Below are 19,349 nucleotides of genomic sequence, written 5' to 3' on the forward strand. Positions count from 1 at the left end.
ATGCCCCAATGGTGATGAAGAGGACTGCAGAAGGACAGATGACACACTGCTCATATTTAGTACAGTGAGTGCTTCTGCCTTGACTATACTACAGCATCAATCATCATGGAAACAGGCCTGAGCGTGTAGGTCATTCACAACACAAAGCAGCTGCAAGTGAGGCAAGATTTACCCATCACTTAAAGTGCTGCTGGGTTTGGACCATGTTCTCATTCATTCCTGCATTCTGCAAGCAAGGCTGCAACACTGTTTAACGCAGAAAACATGAGCGGCACTGGAAATGAGTCTGCACCAGCAGATCAGGTCTGGGCTCCAGGTTGACTTTGAAGTTCATCAATTTTTTAACGTCATGCTTGCCACAAAGTCCCATGTAGGTTTTCTCAGTGTTGCTGATCCAGCATGATGTGAATTCCTTTGAAAAGGGCTGATACAGTAATTGTCTGATGGGTTTGCTCAGATAATTACACCTCAGCATTCAATCTAACTCTTCCTGTACCTTAATTTGACCAGAATTGAGCAATTTTCACTTTGGTTTGAAGACAGCAAGAGGTTGAAAATCCACTGGTCCATGGGAACTTCTCTAAAAAACTGTAAAGCCATAATTTCTCTTTCATTTCTTGGTTTGCATATTTCCAAACCTAATGGTCGTGAGTTAGTAAGAAATATTGTCTTGTAGAATTTCCAGTGGAAACAGGATGGGAGAAAAAATTGCTTTATTTTAAAGTTACTAATATATCTTAACAAAGGGATATCCGTATATTCTCTCTCTTTCAAGTGATCATTTAAGATACCCATCTACCTGAGGAGTTTATGTAAAATGAACATGCATGCTACAAGAGTTAAACGGTTAAAGCCATTTTCTTCTGTTGAATACTGTGAAGAAGAATCACATCTCTCCTTCAGTGTGTCCAGCTGGTAAAGCCAGTTTCTAAGCATGTATCCAAATTACAAATATATTACACAACAATTCATGTTCCAGTCCTGAAATTTCCTAGGACATTAGGAGTTCAGGAAATTCAAGAGATATCAAAGGTACAAGGCGGATATGACACTATTTTCGTGCTAGTTGGAAATTGTCCTAATTATCCAACACGGTCTGACCACAATATTTTCAGTTTTACGTTAAATTATGTTTAGTTGCAGACCACAAATTGACTTCTCTCAAGTTTTATCTCAATGGCTTCAACATGGATACTCCTATCCTTACAGTACACAGCTCTTCAAAGCCCAAAGCAGAAGAACAGGCAAATTCTAAGACTGATTGTAATTTTTTTCCTGAATGTTAAAAATTGACTCATAGTATGATTACTGGTACCACTGAAGTTTTCAGGATAATGTTCTCCAAAACCTTATTGGAATATCATAGCCCATCAGGAATATCAATAATACATTTTTCTCTGTGATGGGAACATTACATTACCTGAACTCATTCATTATGCAGAAATAGGGAATTGGTGATTTTAGTATGGTCTAATAGAACAGTAATTAATATAAAATCCAGCTTTAGAGACCAGAGTCACTTTCATATGATACAATGTCTTGTTTGATTTTCAGGATTAATCATTAAGGAAGTACATAGCCCCTTCTCATGCACCCTCCCTTTGATTTATCTAGTTTCAGAAGGAAGAGGTAGCAATTAGCTCATGGGTTGTCATTTTTATTTTCTTTTTACTTTGTTGTTGTTTTTCATTGCTAACCATCTTATTCTGTAAAGGTGCTAGCAAGAACTTTTATTGACAACTTTTTATTCTAACTCTGTCTCCTCTCTATCCTTGAATGTCATCTCCCCTATGAGAAAAGTGGTAATTAAGACAACAGTGAAAAACAACAACACTGCATCTTCAGAATTTTCAGTAGTTCACTACCAGTAATTGGCTTTTCACTGCAGGACAGTATCATAATTTTAATTGTGATTTTTTTACAACCAAGGCATATAATGTGGCTCTTCAGATATACATTAATGAATGCTTGCTGCTTCTTTACTGATTCCTGTATATTTACATTATCAGCCTTAGTAACAACTGAGACTACCAGTATGCACTGTACTTCAGAAGATGAAATATTTTTTCATTCAATGAAAGGTATGCTTTGTATGTGAAGCTACTCAGGCCATGGTTTTTGAAAACATCTCCAAAACCACAGGAAGAAAGAATAAATTATGAGACTTATTCATTCCAACTGAAATGAATGAGCTAGAAAGAATCTGATATTTGGTAGGTTTTACCATTGTGTTATGTAAAAAAAACCCCTTTAAATATTTATAACTGGGCCCAGATTTCAAGGCTATGATCCTCGTCTAATAAACTATTACACTTTAAAAGAATGCACAGTTAAATAACCAGAACAATTATAATGTACATTCAGTGTACAACAATAGTTTTACGCTAAGGTAACCAGCTGGAACAAATGGGAGCTGTAGCAGTGTAAAATTCTAGAAAAGCTGTGATCAAACAGGTATAGGTCTCTATGGCATGTAACTATATTATTAATATTTGCATAAACAGAGGTATGAGTATTCCAAATCATGGCTCAAGAAAAGAGGTGAGACCACTGGAGAAAGAAAGTTGGAATTTACCCCCAAAACTATCATTTACCCCTAAACATAGCTATTGCTGATCAAGACAATAGAAGATTACATGGTTTTGTGGCTCCTGCGATGCTTTTCTGTTTGTAACACCATTATGTCAAGTTCAGCCACAGGCATTTTGGTGTAGAGAAACATAAGAGAGAAAAATGGGGAGGGCGCAGAAGCAAAAGGAGGAAAGAATGAGGAAAGGGAGCAACAGAAAAATTAAATGGTATTGCAATTCCACCAATGCACAGAGTTTCCCTGAACATTAATTATTGTTTGCAGCATTACTCACCAACATCAGGATCTGTGGCTTGTACTCTTGTTAACAAAGCTTTAGTGGCTGTATTCTCATAGACACACGCGGTGTAGTGATCAGATGAGAACACTGGTGGATTATCATTAACATCTTCTAAGATAAGATGGATTTCTGACTGGCAAAACCTGCCACCACCATCTGTGGCTCGGGCAACCAAGTTGTACACAGGGATTTTCTCTCGGTCGAGAGGGGCCAAGGATTTCAGCTCACCTGAAATTGATCAAAAGTATCAGCTATCATTACCGCCGTAGCAACATCAGTAATTCTAGACAGTCTATCTCAAAACCACGTATTTCACAGAAATAAGAAGGAGAAAAAACAAAAATTTCAGCCGTGCTTGTTCCAATGAATGGATTAAAAATCACAGCAGTGTCACTTCTCACTCATCTTTATCCAATAAAGTGAGCTGCCACCATGAGGGTGGGGAGGGCAAGCCACTCACAGTGGCCTTCATCAGCCCACAACTTCACCCTTATGAACACCACCTTGTTTTTCCAAGTCTGCTTTTCTGTTGCTTTCAAGATTTACCAATAATGATAGTAGCCATAATGCTACCATTCAAAAATAGCATCAACATCCCTCTCTTCCCACAAAGCAATCTCCAAGCAGCTCTGAATTCATGTAGATACCTCTGACATCTAGTTTGAAACAAACTTCATATTTTCATACAGAGATGGGTATCACAATAATATTTACAGCAACAAAAAACAGCTTATTCAAACTGTGAGAGCTTCACCCATGATCCATCTTCCAATGCACAGATGAACAACTGCCTAACATTGACACAAACAGCCACTACTAGTCAGAAGATAAGTTTTGGGATAATTTTGTAAAGGGTATAATTTGCAGTTAAATACAAAAATTATTACTGAAGAGGGCAATATTTCCCCTTCCACACACTGCATCGACCTCCAAATGCCTCTTATTTCATCAGTAATGCTACGGCAATAGCGGGCACTGTCTCCTGCCAGTCAACTGGAGGAGGCATTGCACAGGGAAGGACTTTCTAGTCTATTGTTAGGGAAAACAAACTCCTAAGAATAACATAGGGGTGGGATTTTTACTATTGGGAAAATTATTTTATTTAGCTTTACTTTCAATAAACATAAAATCTAGATCTTAGCAGAGATCAATATATTTTTCCAGACCAGCTGCCAAACATACAAGACCTTTGTAGCATTTCACAGTGCCCACAAATTAATTACTGATATTCTTTCTCTCCCAAAATCTGTGTGTAAAAGGAATGCATTTTTACAGGGTCTAAATACTGATATATCTAGAGTAAGGTAGAAGAAGTGAAGTCTGAAGGTGAAGGATGACCATGTTGGCATCTTCCTCTCTCCAGGACAGGCACAGGAAGGACAGGGAGGTGATTTGAGACAGTCAACTTCACCAAGTGCAAGTCCTGCCTGACCAACACAGTGGCCTTCTATGATGGAGTGTCTACATCAGTGCACAAGGGAAGAGATATAGATATCATCTGTCTGGAATTCTGCAAGGCCTCTGACACAGTCCCACACAACTTCCTTCTCTCTAAATTGCAGAAATGTTGATTTGATGGGTGGACTGTTCGGTGTATGAGGAACTGGCTGGATGGTCACAACCAGAGAGTAGTGGTCAATGGCTCAAAGTCTGGATGGAACCAGTGATGAGTGGTGTCCCTCAGGGGTCCATATTGCAACCATTACTGTTTAATATAATCAGTCACATAGACAGTGGGATCAAGTGAACCTTCAGTAAGTTTGTCGACAACACCAGCCTGAGTGGTGCAGTTTACACACCTGAAGGACGGGATGCCATCCAGAGGGACCCGGACAAGCTCTAGAAGTGGGCTCCCGTGAACCTCATGAGGTTCAACAAGGCCACGTGCAAGGTCCTGCACCTGGGCCAGGGCAACCCCTGGTATCAATACAGGCTGGGGGATGAAGGGATTGAGAGCAGCCCTGCCAAGAAGGACCTGTTGTTCAGCTTGGAGAAGAGAAAGCTCTAGGGATACCTTATTGTGGCCTTTCAGTACTTAAAAGAAAGTATATATCTATATATATGTATCTATCTATCTATCTATCTATATGTATATCAGAAAGATGCGGACAAACATTTTTGCAGGGCCTGTTGCAATAGGACAACGGGTAATGGTTTTAAACTAAAAGAGGGGAGATTTAGACTAGATATAAGGATGAAATTTTTTATACTGGCCCAAATTGCCCAGAAGGGTGGTAGATGCCCCATGCCTGGAGACATCCCAGGTCAGGCTGGACGGGGCTCTGAGCAACCTAATCTGGGTGAAGATGTCCCATGCTCAAAGCTCATAGATGAGCTTTGAAGGTCCCTTCCAACCCAAACTATTTTATGATTTTAGGATTCTGTGACACATCTGTCACCTGACTTGAGGACTGTCAGGGAAACAAAGTGATCAGTATCCACTACTCTGATTATAACAATCAACCTGGCCAACAAAGACGTCCCTCTTTCTGCCTCCTACCACCACCAGTTCAGAAGTGGTCATCCATGCCTGCCATAACTGCAACAGCTGGCTGACAACCAAGTGTAACCTAACTCTGTTTAAGGAATCTAGCACCCACCGGTGTCGAGGGAATAAGAAAGCTATTCAGAAATATTGTCATCTTACCATTTTCAGGATCTAAGAAAAATTTATTGTTCCCAGCACCAAAGAGAGAATAGCGAATTTCACCATTGGACCCAATGTCAGCATCTTTAGCACTGATTTTAAGAATGACTTTGTTTGATGGAATGTCTTCAGGAAACAGGGCTGTGTATGCAACCTAGAGACAAAAACAGAAATGTAAGCTACAGCGTATCAGTATTTTACACACAACCTTTTTTTTTAAACTCTCTGTAGTGTGTCTTTCTACATAGGAAACTATTTTCTTTCAGCTAGCACATTCCTAGAAATTCAAAACACTGTTATGTTTTAAGGTGTCACAAAAACAATGCCCAACTATGACTCTTAATAGGTCTCGTCTTAGGTGTTAAATGTGCTCTCATTTTTTATCTTCTGTTAGTCTCATGAACATCCATGAAATGGAAACTTTGATGAGCGTGCTAACGAGGACAATTGTTTTTATCACCTCATCCAGCAGTGTTTGAGGGAGATACAGACTGCGATTCCCCAGGGTGGTGCTTGCAATGACAGTGGTCTATCAGTGATAATGTAATGATGGGAATTATGTGAGTATATACATACAGACACGTATATAAAGGATTCTGTGCACGAGTACCATTAAGGAACTCTGGGTTTTATTTTGTCATTTCTTTCACACAGACCTTTCTATTGCAGTAATATCAGTTCCCCACATTAGCTATCCAGCTAGTGCTGTGAAAGCCGCAGTCAGGCCACACTGAATGCATGCCTGACAACAAGAGAGCAAGCTGCTTTCTTCTGCCTTTTCCAGAGGGTCTCTTATCTGCCAGGTTCAGGAAAACTGGAGTTAAACTAGATTGAAGGCATTTCTACGTTGGTTCGTGAAGGGAAAGCACATTTTTTTCTGCAGGGGAGGATTGCCTGCCCAGTGCTACCCGACAATGCTTCATATTTTCTAAAGACAGCTAAGGCCACCATGGACAAGACTCCTTTGCTACCTTTACTAGACCACTATCCTTCCACCTTGGTTTCACAGGACTGTTTTCTTCTGCTCCTCTCACAGATCACTCCAGATTCTTTAACTAAGACCTTGAAGATGAAAATGAGCATCACCTGTGAAACCTGTAAATAGCAGGGACACCCATAGAGAAGCCATCACTTTCAACAAAACAGTCAAGTGCTGTTGGTGTTACTAACTCACCTGTTCACAAACTGGATTATTATCATTAACATCGGTGACGGTCACTTCCACAGCAGCTTGGGTTACAAAGAGGCCATCTGTGGCGGTGATGTTCAGATAATAAAGGTCTTGCTCTTCCCGATCTAGAGGCCTTTTAACATAAACCTTCCACTCATTCTGCACCAGTCCCAGAGCGAACTTGCCTTTGGGATTCCCTCCTGCAACGAGACAAGCAACACGCCACGGGCTGGGGCATCCCTTCAGAGCTCCCATCGCGGTTAAACACACGGACACATCGCAGAGGACCCAAACCAAGCAGCCGTCATTTGTTTTACTGTGATCAGAGCTTTCAAACAGTCAGACTCAGGAAATCTGTAACAAGATTACACTCCCTGTGTTTATTGTCCCCCGAATGCCTTGTGTGAACCTGAACCAATAACTGCCACTGGAAACAAAATCCATTTAGCAGAGCTGAAGATGATCTCTTGTTTAGTTCCCCGTAAGGGCAATCAAATTCAAACTGTGAACAATCAATAGTCCTCTCAGGCTGGTACAATTGTCTTTCCACTTAGTCTCGGGAGAGGATGTAATACACCGTAGCTCTTGTTACCAAGACAATTTCATTAGCTGTTGATTATGCAATCAAGGACTGGAAGTGGGTTCTATTAAGGAATCCTCTAATGAAAGCTTTATCATACAGCTGCGCTGCTCTTCTGCTCATTAAAATTCTAGTTTTGAAAAAAGTTTACACGACACAGGAAGACACATTAGTATTAAATAGTCCTAACAAGAGGTCATTTGAGGAGCAGTTGAAAGATAAGCAGTATAATTAGATCAAATGTATCTGAGAGTGAGAGCTGGCGAAAGGAGCGCAGGAGACCAAGCAGAACAGCTTTTTATCTTGCTGCAACACTGACACTGAACCGGGCAGAGTTGCTCTTCCACATCATTACATTGACTGGTAACAAAAGCAGGTTGGGAGAGGGAAAGATTTGGTTCACACTGTCCTCAGGAAACCGTCCTACAGAAACTGAGTGAGGACATGGAAAAAAGCATCACGCTGGTCCCCTGGGTGAACTTTAATTCCAGCTAACTCAATATTAGCTCTTTCTCCACCATATTAAGCCTTCTCCTGTGCTCTCCCATGCAGAAATGCAATCTGAGAACTACTTTCCACGTTTCTCATGCATAAAAGTGGCATAAAGGTATTAAAGGAATGTTTATTCTTTCTTGTAACAGGCTGAAGAATGTCAAGCATGCTGGTGTACTTTTGCTTACAACTTATTCAGGGTCTTAAAATGTGTCATGGGATCTAGTACTTGTGCTGAATGATTGAGTAATAAGTATTTAAAAAATAAAAATCCAAAGCTGAATTTATTTGAGCTGCCTCTGCTGTCAAGCGATTAGGTGTCACTGTTGTTGCTTCTGGTGTCACAATTCTGTCAGTTCCCAGGGATCTTCTTAGCAAAAAAAAACAAGGCAGAGAAGATCTGAACTTGAAACTGAGCTTAAAACCAAGCAAAAAAGTGTAAAGCACATTTCATACCTCCTTTCTACATCAAAAACCAGAAAAGAGGTCACAGTCTGTAATATATGCCTTCTTCATGAGCTACCAGTGACAAGATAGACTGGTTTCTACTTAATATGAAAACTAAGTCAGTTGAGACAGGCTGGGTAAATCTTTCTTGTTAGGCATCACCATTTGCGATAGCTGTAACTGTGTCAGAAAAGCACATTGTAATGAATAAGATTTCCAGAAAATTAGTCAGATTGGCATTATAATTATAAACGGTCCTCTAATCACACAGAGCACAAAACTGATATATCAAACACAGATACTTTCTGTTGCTAGAAAATCACCTTTTTCCATCACAAAACCAAGTAGATCTCCATTTTCCCCCTGATTTCTATGACAGTCTGCAATAATCATCAGAGGACTCTGTTAAACCTTGTTTAATCAGTGGTATGATATAAACACATATTTCTCCTAAATAGGGTTACGCAGTATATTGATGTGCACTACAGGCCAGATCTGAATACAATTCAAGGCAACAAGAACCTCCTCATTGACTTGAGTCTTAATGTGACTTCAAAGGTAGACCCCTGCTAATTGCCATTAAATTCTCTCTATTCAGTTCAAAACCTGCATACAAAAGCTTCACTCTCCTTTATAAAAGGCTGTAATCTTGTCATAGTGAGTTTAATGTTGTAAACCATTAATAAAAAAAGGTCTCCAAAATTCTTATTTAGCTTTGTGATATCAATCAGTGCTTTCCTGCATATTAGTCCTTTTGTAAAAGGAAATTATTAACTGTCCTGACCAACTATGAAGCTATACACTCAAGGTATGGGTATCCTATTGCTAAGAAAAGAGGAAAGGTAAAATCTAATTAAAATCAGCTGGTGGCTTTTATGGCTGGCAGTAACACTAGCTTGGAGCAATTTTAAAATCACTGCTGCTTTGTTGTTGATGGAATGGCTTTTAAATCATACATAGGAATTTCAGGAGTATGTATAAAAAAAAGGTCCTTGGGATGCCTTTTCCTCCCCTTTACTCCAGTAGAAAAGCATCAATTGAAATGACCAAGAAGCCTGTGCAATAATCAGCGAACATGTGTAACAGTTTATCTGCATGCCTTCTTTATTAGTGCTACCTTTCATTGTTTTTGCTTCTCAGGACTGGCGATATGCTTTGTTGATGGAAGACAAAGGTGGAAGTCGTACTATAAAGTGTAACAGAAATAATGAGATGTAAACAGTAAAATACCTTCAAGGAAATATCTGTACAAAAGGAAACACAAAAAAATCCACATTGTGGCCCAGGGAACCATTTTCTAGTACTTATATGTATGTCTTGACACAGATCTCATTCTGCAGTGATTAATTAACTTTTTCACTAATATATGTAAGCAGATTCAGTTTCCTAGGGGTGCCGTAATTAATTAGTTTTTTGCTCTGAATAATGTAGCTTTTCTAAACTGAAGCCTCCTGACTACATGTATTAATGCATTCTTTAAAATCTTTTGGCAGTTTTCTTATGTTCTACTTTGAATGTCAAAACAGTGAAGTGCCAGCTACAAAAAACACTCCAGTAACTTTTTAGAAAGGCTTTGAGGCTAAAAGAAGCAGCATTATCTTTTATCTTTTGTTACTTGAAGTTTAACTAATGCTCTCCCTCCCTAGTCAGCAAATAGTACAAAGCCAAATCAAGCTCAAGTTTAAGTAGAGAAAGAAAACAGCCAGATACAAATGAAATGCAGAGACACAGTGATCCAAAATAAACAAATCCTGACACACATCATTACTAAAGCACACACAGGGGGAATTCTAACGGCTAAAAGAGAAGTGAAAACTAGAAGCCAACAGTATCAGTTTTCACCGTAATGTCCCAATCCGGGAGGGGGAACTGAATATTCACTAATTTATTTAGTTTCTCTCTTATATTTATGCATTTATTTAGATACTTTCAATTCCCAATTAGAACTTCAGGCGTTTACATCACACAAAATCAATAGATTTATCCCTCACCCCCAGTTTAAGATGTTGCATGTTTATTGAGCTGCCAAAATGATAAACCCAATCCTCTTAGCTTTACTATCGTAAAATTGCAGATGCTGTTCTTCAGCCTGCAGCACAAGTCCTCCCCAAATACTGAAACATCTGCTTCTCCAGAGCTCCAAGATCTCAAATATAAAATAAAAACAAACAAAAAATGTCACTTTGCTCATACTGGGCAATCATAAAATCAACCCAGCAAAAAACCTACTGGGTACAATACCAGTTCTGTCTTCCAAAACACACTGTCCATCTTCTCCGTACTCAGCTGAACCAACGTTAAAGACTGTTGTCTGTCCTTACATGAACATCATCGTCCTAATTAACATCATCGAGGACCACAAAACCCTTTACTGTACCAAAGTCTTGTCGAATGACATTTTTTTCCTCTGGCTTTTATTAGTTTACCACTGTTAAATCTCAGTAGTATCTGGCTGGATCTGGGCTGGCTAAACATCCTGGCTAAACATCCTAGCTAAACATCAGCAGAGCCCCGATTTTAGCCAAACTGGCTCAAATGATATAGACCATGACCTGAAATGAGCCTTCAGAAGAAAACTACTGTGTTCCTATTGATTTTTTTTCCATTTTCTAATAAGATTTGTATATGTTAGTTTTCCTTTGTAAACATCTCCTGCTGCTATCAAGCTACAAATAAGGGTAAGTGCAAAATATTTTCCTCACCATAAAATGCAGATGAAGGTGGATTTGAAAATGGCAACTACTTGCCAGAATATGTATTTATCCACCAGAATGTGTCTACAACTTTTCAAAGTCAACCAAAAGCATGCAGTAAGTGTTTGCGCTTTTCAAAAGAGTGCAAAGGGCTCTTCACTGATCATATCTGACCCAGACTGTTTATTGCTTTCGTCTCTTAAATGATGACATTTTCCATCTATCTTCTGTGTGCTACTTTTCTACAGGTACATTTGCACAAAGCTGGTTTTGGTAGATCCACACGTCATTCTCATGATTTGTTTTCTTCAGCCTTTTTGTCTGTGTCCCACTTTTTCTGAGAGCTTGCTTATTGTATTTGCACAAGTTTCTGTGGCTCAAAATGCCCCCAGAAAGCCACAGCATTTGAATAATCATCTGGCTAATCTGAGTCCACAAAACAGTCAAGTGTAGTTCCTGAGCTCAACTTCGGGTAAAGTGTGAACAGACTGTTTTGCTAGTTAAACGATACTTTAATATGTTTTGACATTTTAATCAAAATAATCTGATTTCTCCTTGTGCATTTCCCAAATTCAAAGGATATATTAAAAGACAGTGGAATTTCTGAGCTCATACACTTCAGTAATTGTACAGCAGACATAAGACAAAGTTTTGGGCTCTGATATCTAATGTTTTCAGAAATGAAAATACCAGCAAAATATCTGAGAAATTCTGAACTGTGATAGAAATTAAGGAATGGAATGATCTATAATTTTTGAGTCAGATGTGACAGTTATTATTTAAAAGCCCTTTTATTAGTAAATTAATAGCAGAGAGATTTGATGAAAAGCTGGACATGAGCCAGCAATGAGGGCCTGTTGTGACAGGACAAGGGGTGATGGTTTTAAACTAAAGGAGGGGAGATTTGGGCTAGAGGTAAGGAAGAAATTTTTTACAATGAGGCTGTTGAAACCCTGGCCCAGGTTGCCCAGAGAGGTGGTGGATGCCCCATCCCTGGAGACATCCCAGATCACGTTGGACGGGGCTCTGAGCAACCTGATCTGGATGAAGATGTCCCTGCTCATGGCAGGGGTTGGACTAGATGAGCTTTGAAGGTCCCTTCCAACCCAAACTATTCTGTGATTCTGTGATTGATGGTATGATTATGATGTAACTAAAAGCATAATTAATTATGGGAGATGACCAAAAGACTCCAAAACAAAGAGAAAACAGTACCTTTATCTAATGGTCACGGTGCACTAACATATCTTTATTACAAACATGAAGAGTTTGCATTTCCTACAGCACTTTCTATACCGGGATCCCAAAACTCCTTCAAATACCACAAAATCTCTAGGACGAGGCACTGCTTATTTGCTTTTAGTTGTCTGAAAACTGTGGAAATAGCAGCTCACGCACCTTGCCCAAAGCCTCCAAATCCCGTGCTTTAGCCACAGGATTATTTTTGCCTCTACTTCTAATATCCTACAACACATCACACTATAAGCACATAGTCTTTGCAAACCTTTAAACAGAATCCAGACTTCCAAGTAAACAGTCAGAATGCATTTCTGGCTGCTTTGAAAATGGTGCTACTTCTGATGAGTAACACAGATAATGTATGGCTACCTGGATAATCACACCTTTCCCTACACATGATCCCACAACCACTTCCAATTTGATAACTATATGAAGGAGTAGGATTCTTACCCTCCAGAGCAAAATATACAAGCTGTTATCCAGTTAGTTAAGTCATTTTTGCCCATAGCCTGCTGCTTACATGCAGTTTTCTGTAATCCTAATCCTATCCAGCCAGAAAAATATGAATTTGTCCAACAATCCCATTATTACTATGCAATTAATATTAGCTCTTGGATGGTGAAGGTTGGGGGGGAGTGATAAAGTTGTTCCCTGACAAAATCTATTGGAGAATGCAAGCTGTAGGCAGAAAAATAACTGCAGCACCCCATCACTTGTAAGATACCAAAAAACCAGTCTGAATGTAGGAGAAAAAAATTATAATAAATATTGCACAATAAGAAAGAGCAGTGTTACCACACTCTGAAAAATATGTTAGTAATGTAATCAAAATTTCCTTATGCTGTGTACAACAATGCATGGCAGCTAACCAGTCTTTCTAAGTGGTTTACTATTTCTGTGGCCAGAAATCTGTGCTGATAAGAAATGGCACCCCCGCACTCCTTCCAATGTAAAATTGTTTAATTGCTCTACCCTCCCCATAAATAGTGGTATTTCAAAGTGGCTCCTGCATGCACTCTCCTATCTCAAAAGGAAAAAATGCTATTTCAAAATATTTTAAATGTTTGGAAATATAAGGATTTTCTCCTTAAGAATAAAAGGTTTTTCTTCCCTTGGCTGAAACGTTGTCATGATGATTTCCAAGCTGACACATCAATTATTATGGGTTGATGGGTCACACTACATTGCATTTAGCAAACCATGAAGCATTAGTCTTGTAAATTAGAGAGAGAATAACCTGGACAGACAGACGCACACATACTGCCTCTCTTTTCAGTTTTGCTAGTTGTTGCAAATTCTGTCCAAATTAAAAAAATAAAAATCAAAGAGAGGTGCATTTGTCTGATTCACAGTGATAATTTAGCTGAAACCCTGCTAAACATTCACTTAAAAGTGGACACATGAACAGTTCTTCAGCAAAGCTGGTTTTAGGAGAAAGCATGCAAGTTGTTTCTTACCTGTAATATGGTAGCTAACCTGTCGGTTGACATCAGACGTGTCTTCATCCCAGGTGCTAAGAACAGCCACAACTTCCCCTGGAGGGTCACTCTCCTTCACTGACCCTCTGTACACCTCATGTTCAAAGACGGGTGCGTTATCATTTATATCTGTCACAGTAACCGAGACCAAGGTGGTTGATGACAAGGATAAAGCTTCCCCCAGATCTGAGGCCACCACTGCAAAGGTGAAAGCAGGATCCTTCTCATGGTCCAGATCCTTCAGTGTGCTGATCCAGCCACTGTTGCTGTCAATGGTGAACGCTTCTGTGATCTTCTCCAGCTCTGATTCCACTGCAAGCGAATAGGTGACCTGCCCATTTGCACTTGAGTCTGCATCAACTGCTTTAACTTGCATAAGTTTTGTTCCTATAGGCATCCCTTCCATTATTATAGCATCATAGCTTGCTGTTTCAAACACGGGCTTGTTGTCGTTTACATCCAATACCTTAACCTCCACATCCACAGTCAACACAATGTCTACTTTGTCTAACTGAATGGTTGCTGCAACTTTGAAGTGAAAAGCAGGATTAGTCTCGTGGTCAAGTCTCTTATCCAGTTTAATGAGCCCTGTGTCTTGCTCTATGATGAAAACTCCATCTTTGTTGTTTTCAGTCAGCTCACCATTAACTGTGCTATACAAAGCACCCTGATTAGGCAAAAGATGCAGAATGTCAATGGTACTACCTATGAGGGTGTCTTCTGCTATGGTAAAAGAATACTGGGGTTGAGAAAAGGAAGGTAAAATTGTTTCTGGAGGCAAAACATGGATGTAAACAGGAATGAGGGAATGTTTTACAGGAATGCCACCATCAATTGCTTTGACAAAGAAGGACAGAACGGTGTTTTTCAGCTGGTTAAAGCTACCCTTGGTGACCATCCATCCATTGTCTGGATCTATTTCAAGCAGATCAGCTACAGAAACGGAGGCCTCACTATACAGAGAATAGGTAATTCTGGAATTGGCTCCAGCATCTGGATCTACTGCTTGCACTTGGGTCACCAAGTAACCTTTCCCAACATCTGCTTTGACACTTGCTCTGTATTCGACTGCCATAAACTGGGGAGCATTGTCATTCTCATCCACTACTATCACTCTCACAGTGCAAAATGTGGTCCTGCCACCTCCATCAAGGGCTCTCAAAAATATACCGATATCACTTTCCAGCGGGTTCTCCCGGTCTAACCTCTCAGTTGTCAGAATCTGTCCATTGCTATCAATCAAAAATCGGTCCTTGGCAAAGTCATTTATTATGGAGTAGCTTATCTGCCCATATACACCTGAATCCCCATCTGTTGCCTTCACGTGGATCACCTTAGTTCCAGGAGTAGCGTTTTCTCTAACCTCTGCAACGTAAACGCTCTGCGAAAAGACGGGGCTGTAGAGGTTGGCCCCGAGGATCTGTATGTGCACCTGAGCGGTGCTGGTGAACAGACCATCTGACACAGAGACATTTAGGCTGTACATGGGCTCCATTCTCTGTTTGCGATGGTTGGAAAGGGTGATAACACCGCTCTTGCTGTCCATGATAAAACTGGTTCGATCATTTCCCGATAGGATGCTGTACTCCAGCCTGTCAAAATCAGAGCTGTCGGCATCAGAGGCTTGGACGCAAGTCACAAAATGACCTCGAGGTGCCAGTTCGCTGACATACGATTCATATATTAACTGGTTAAAAACTGGAGGGTTGTCATTCATATCTGTTATGGAGATACTAACAAGAACCTCACTGCTTAGTGGTGGGAACCCGTTATCGGTTGCTCTGACTTTCAAGCTGCACTGCTGTATGAGTTCATGGTCCAGCATCCGGGCTGTCAGAATTAGGCCACTGCTGCTGTCTATATGGAAATAGTCTGTGCTGTTAAAGGTGTCCTGGACTATCTGATACTGCACAAGCTTGTTATTGTCAGAGTCAGCATCAAGAGCAACAACCTGCAGTACTGGAGTCCCAATCAAAGATGCTTCAGACAAAGTAGCATTATAAGATGACTGATCAAAAAGTGGAGGATTATCATTCACATCATTAACGATCAGGTCCACAGTGACCTCAGCTCGAGCGCCAGTGAGGGCATCGCTGGCTCGCACCATCAGCTTGAAAAGAGAATTTATTTCATAGTCCAGTGGGCTGATGACACTCAGAACTCCAGTATCAAAGTCAATATTGAACTGGTTGTAGGGATCTCCATCAACAATGATATAAATGATACCCTGGCCTTCTGGGCTGGTTGCGTTTATGCTTAAAATTGGTGTGTGCATTTCTACATCTTCATTCACGGAAGCTGTATAGAAGGGCTTGTCAAACACAGGCATTGCTTTGTTAACAATAGTAATGGGGAGCTCTACCAAAGCAGACAATGAGGGGTTACCGCCATCTTTTGCAAGAATGACAACCAAATACTCTATATTAGATAAATCAGAATTGAAGGCTTCTTTCAAAGTGACGCTGCCAGTTCCCCTATCAATTTCAAAATGTCCATAGTCTTCCTTCAGAAGATAGGACACCTCACCATTTTCATCCTTATCTTTGTCAATAGCTGTCACTCGATATATCAGGGTACCAGGCTCAGCATCAACTTGCACAGCAGCATAGTACGGAAGCCCTACAAACACTGGGGCATTGTCGTTTATGTCCTCAATGTAAACCCTCACCACCACTCGAGCGACACGAAGATGATCCAGTTCACGGCTTGCTTCCACCACCAACTCGTACAGCTCTTGCTCCTCTCGGTCGAAGGGGATGCCAGTTGTCTGAATGACTCCTGAGGTGGATTTGATTTTAAATTTGTTGCCTGGGTTTAGTATACTGTATTTCAAAGGCTCATTGAGGCGGTTTCCAACAGCATTCACCACAGCGATCTTTGTAATATTGGTGCTGTTTTCTGAGATAGAAGTGGAATAAAAATTTTGTGTGAAATGGAGCCCACTATCCATGGCTTCTTTTACCATTATTGTCACCATAGCAGTGCTATAAAACTTCCCATCAGATACTCTTACTATTAGCATATAATGGTCTTTGGAGAGGCTATTGTTTTTAATGGTGAGTACTCCTGTGGTTGAATCAATTAAAAAATGGTCCATATTGCCTTCAATTAGACTGTATGTTAGTTCAGGAGGGATTTCTGAATCAGGGTCTGTAGCCTTGACTTTGAGAACCTCAACACCAACATATGTGGGCAGGAGCAAGACTGTCTCAAACACAGCCTGGCTGAACACTGGTGGGTTGTCATTGACATCAGTTACCTCGACGGTCACTTCAACCGGGCTCTCTGCTGTAAGCTGGGGGTTCCCACTGTCTCTAACATGCACGTGGAAGTGGAAGTGGGCTATTGTTTCATGATCTAAATTTGCAATTGTTCTGATTGCACCTGTGCTGGAATCTACCGTGAAATACTTTTTTGCAGTCGATTCAACAATCTGGTAGACAAGCAGAGCATTCTGGTTGCTGTCGGCGTCAGTGGCACGTATCACGAGGGGACTGTTATTCACACTCCGGACTACGCTATTTACAGGAGCGGCTTCGCTTATGCTGCCTGAGTACTGAGAGAAGAGGAAAACTGGTGGGTTATCATTTTCATCAACAATCTGAATGTTCACAGTGGCATTCGATGCCATGCCTGCCATATTCGTTGCCTGTACAACGATCTGATAGAAGGAAGCTCTTTCATAATCAAGGGTCTTTTGACTGGTGATCACTCCAGAATACGGGTTTATAGTGAAGACTCCATCCATATTCCCGTCTTTGACCTCATAAACTAACGTGGACTGACTGATTGCAGAGAGAGAGATGACAGAAGTACCAATATCCACATTTTCATTAACCTCCGCTTGGTATTCTTTGAGAGTGAACTTTGGGTGGGAGTTATCTGCCATCGTCACAGATATCCGCACAATTGCTGTTGCAGACAGCGGTGGAGAACCTTGATCAGTCACCTTGACTGACAAAACAAACTGTCCCATTGTGGTTAAGTCTGGCTCCTTCTGTAATGTAATGATGCCTAAAACTGGTTCAATCTTGAATGAGTTTCCTGTATTTCCTAAAACACAAATATGGGAAGCAAGTTAGAAATGAAATACAGACACCTAATGATAACTAAAATCCAGAGCAATTAGTTGCAATTTGTTAAAGGCGGTTATTGAAACAAAAAAACCTAACCGAAACAAAAAAACACCTCCACAACATAAAATAATTCTAAAAGCCCTTCAAGCCTTCCTTTCTGAAAATCAGGTACCTCAATAGACAGTAGAGGTGTTCAAACCTTCAGAAACTCAGGTGCTGCTATCTGTATCTTGATTCTGAGTATCAACATCTGAGCAAGTGCTGCCTGTACATCACTCCTACCAAAGTAGGAAAAAGCATCCCTAAATTAAGGGAATTAGTCAAATACATGTACACCTAAGGCAAAGAAACTAGATCAGAGGCTAACAAGCCAATTACATGACAAATGGATAACAACTCAGGCTCCTAATTGAAGGGGTTATTAAGCAACCGTAGAGAAGATTACAGTAGCTCAAGCCTCTAAGAACTGAATATAAGAAGGTTAAAGTGGCATTTAGAAAAATAAAACAGAACAAATAGCAAAGAAAAGATATTCAAGTATCTTGTGGCACAAAGGTTTATCAGATGATCTCTGAGGAGGACGAATCCAGATGAATGAGATTTAGCAGAAAATGTCATGAAATGTCTGTTACAACATGAAAGCGGGGATACCACTGGCTGCATAAAAGGTGAAAACAGTGAGTTTGGATCAAGGACCTCCTTTGGGGTCTTTTTTTCTTTTTAGTGTTTTTGCCAATCTCTTCTTTGGCAAGATAGATTCAAAACTTTTGATATGTATTCTTACCCTGTAATTAGGGATCATCTTTATTTGGCAATCTCTACTTTGCTGGTTGCTTGAGTGTCTGCCTAAAGTACAGGATGCTGTGTTGTATATGACAAGTATAAGCATACAGACTCTTTTTCTGAATTTGATTCTAAACACAAACAGTAAATAATGAGTGAGTTACAGGGATTCCAATCACTATAACATGTTCCTGCTATTGTAATTTACACTTTAAAATCCAGAACTACTTTCAATCTACAGTCAGGCATCCATCCATGACCTGGAGAGAAATATGTCTGAGGCAACTGGTGATAAACAAGAAATTTTCCTTTAATGGTGATTGTTACAGGTGCTGTGCACAGAGCAGTAAATGTGAAAATTGTAGCTGGAATACCAAATACATGGAATCCTAAATGATGAGAACTATTTTTAAGATGTGATTCACTATCTGTTGTAAATTCTGGAGCTTGGAGGCTAATTTAAGCTATGTACTACTCTGCATACTACTGTATGTAGTTCAATACTGGTAGTGACTTTCTATTTATAGCCATCCTTTCAGATCAGTAAAGTTTACTCCATTAGCTAAAACAAAAACTGTCCTATTCACTGAGGAGCTGAGATTCTGCCAGAGCTACAATTTCTCATAAAGATCACGGTATCTGTCACATTCGCAGACACTACAAATACTGCTGCAGTTATTTTGTCAGTGCTTGGTAATACAAATAAGTTTTACCCACTGACTGCCTCATGTAATGCCAAAGCTGGTTCTTCTCCTTTAGGAATTTCTTATGAAATTACACAAAAGCTACTTTCTTTAACAATTGCTCTCTTCACGTGTGAGGTGATGTAATTGCCCTGAATGTAAGGGCTGTGTACAATCTGAACGCCACCAC

General features: G+C 40.1%; 1 protein-coding gene across 4 annotated transcripts in view; it reads right to left on the bottom strand.

Moving 5' to 3' along the window:
• FAT3 (FAT atypical cadherin 3) overlaps positions 1 to 19,349 on the bottom strand; it is a gene marked incomplete at its 5' end in the record, with an annotated part of 328,465 nt that overhangs the window by 61,818 nt on the left and 247,298 nt on the right. For all 4 annotated transcript variants that reach the window (XM_082063483.1, XM_082063481.1, XM_082063482.1 and 1 more), the window contains 4 exons: positions 2,865 to 3,098; positions 5,518 to 5,671; positions 6,692 to 6,888; positions 13,597 to 17,670. In XM_082063483.1, the coding sequence (XP_081919609.1) occupies positions 2,865 to 3,098; positions 5,518 to 5,671; positions 6,692 to 6,888; positions 13,597 to 17,670 (4,659 nt within the window). The remainder of the gene's footprint in view (positions 1 to 2,864; positions 3,099 to 5,517; positions 5,672 to 6,691; positions 6,889 to 13,596; positions 17,671 to 19,349) is intronic.

This window comes from Streptopelia decaocto, assembly GCF_964273445.1.
Source record: "Streptopelia decaocto genome assembly, chromosome: 1".
Lineage (NCBI taxonomy): Eukaryota > Metazoa > Chordata > Aves > Columbiformes > Columbidae > Streptopelia > Streptopelia decaocto.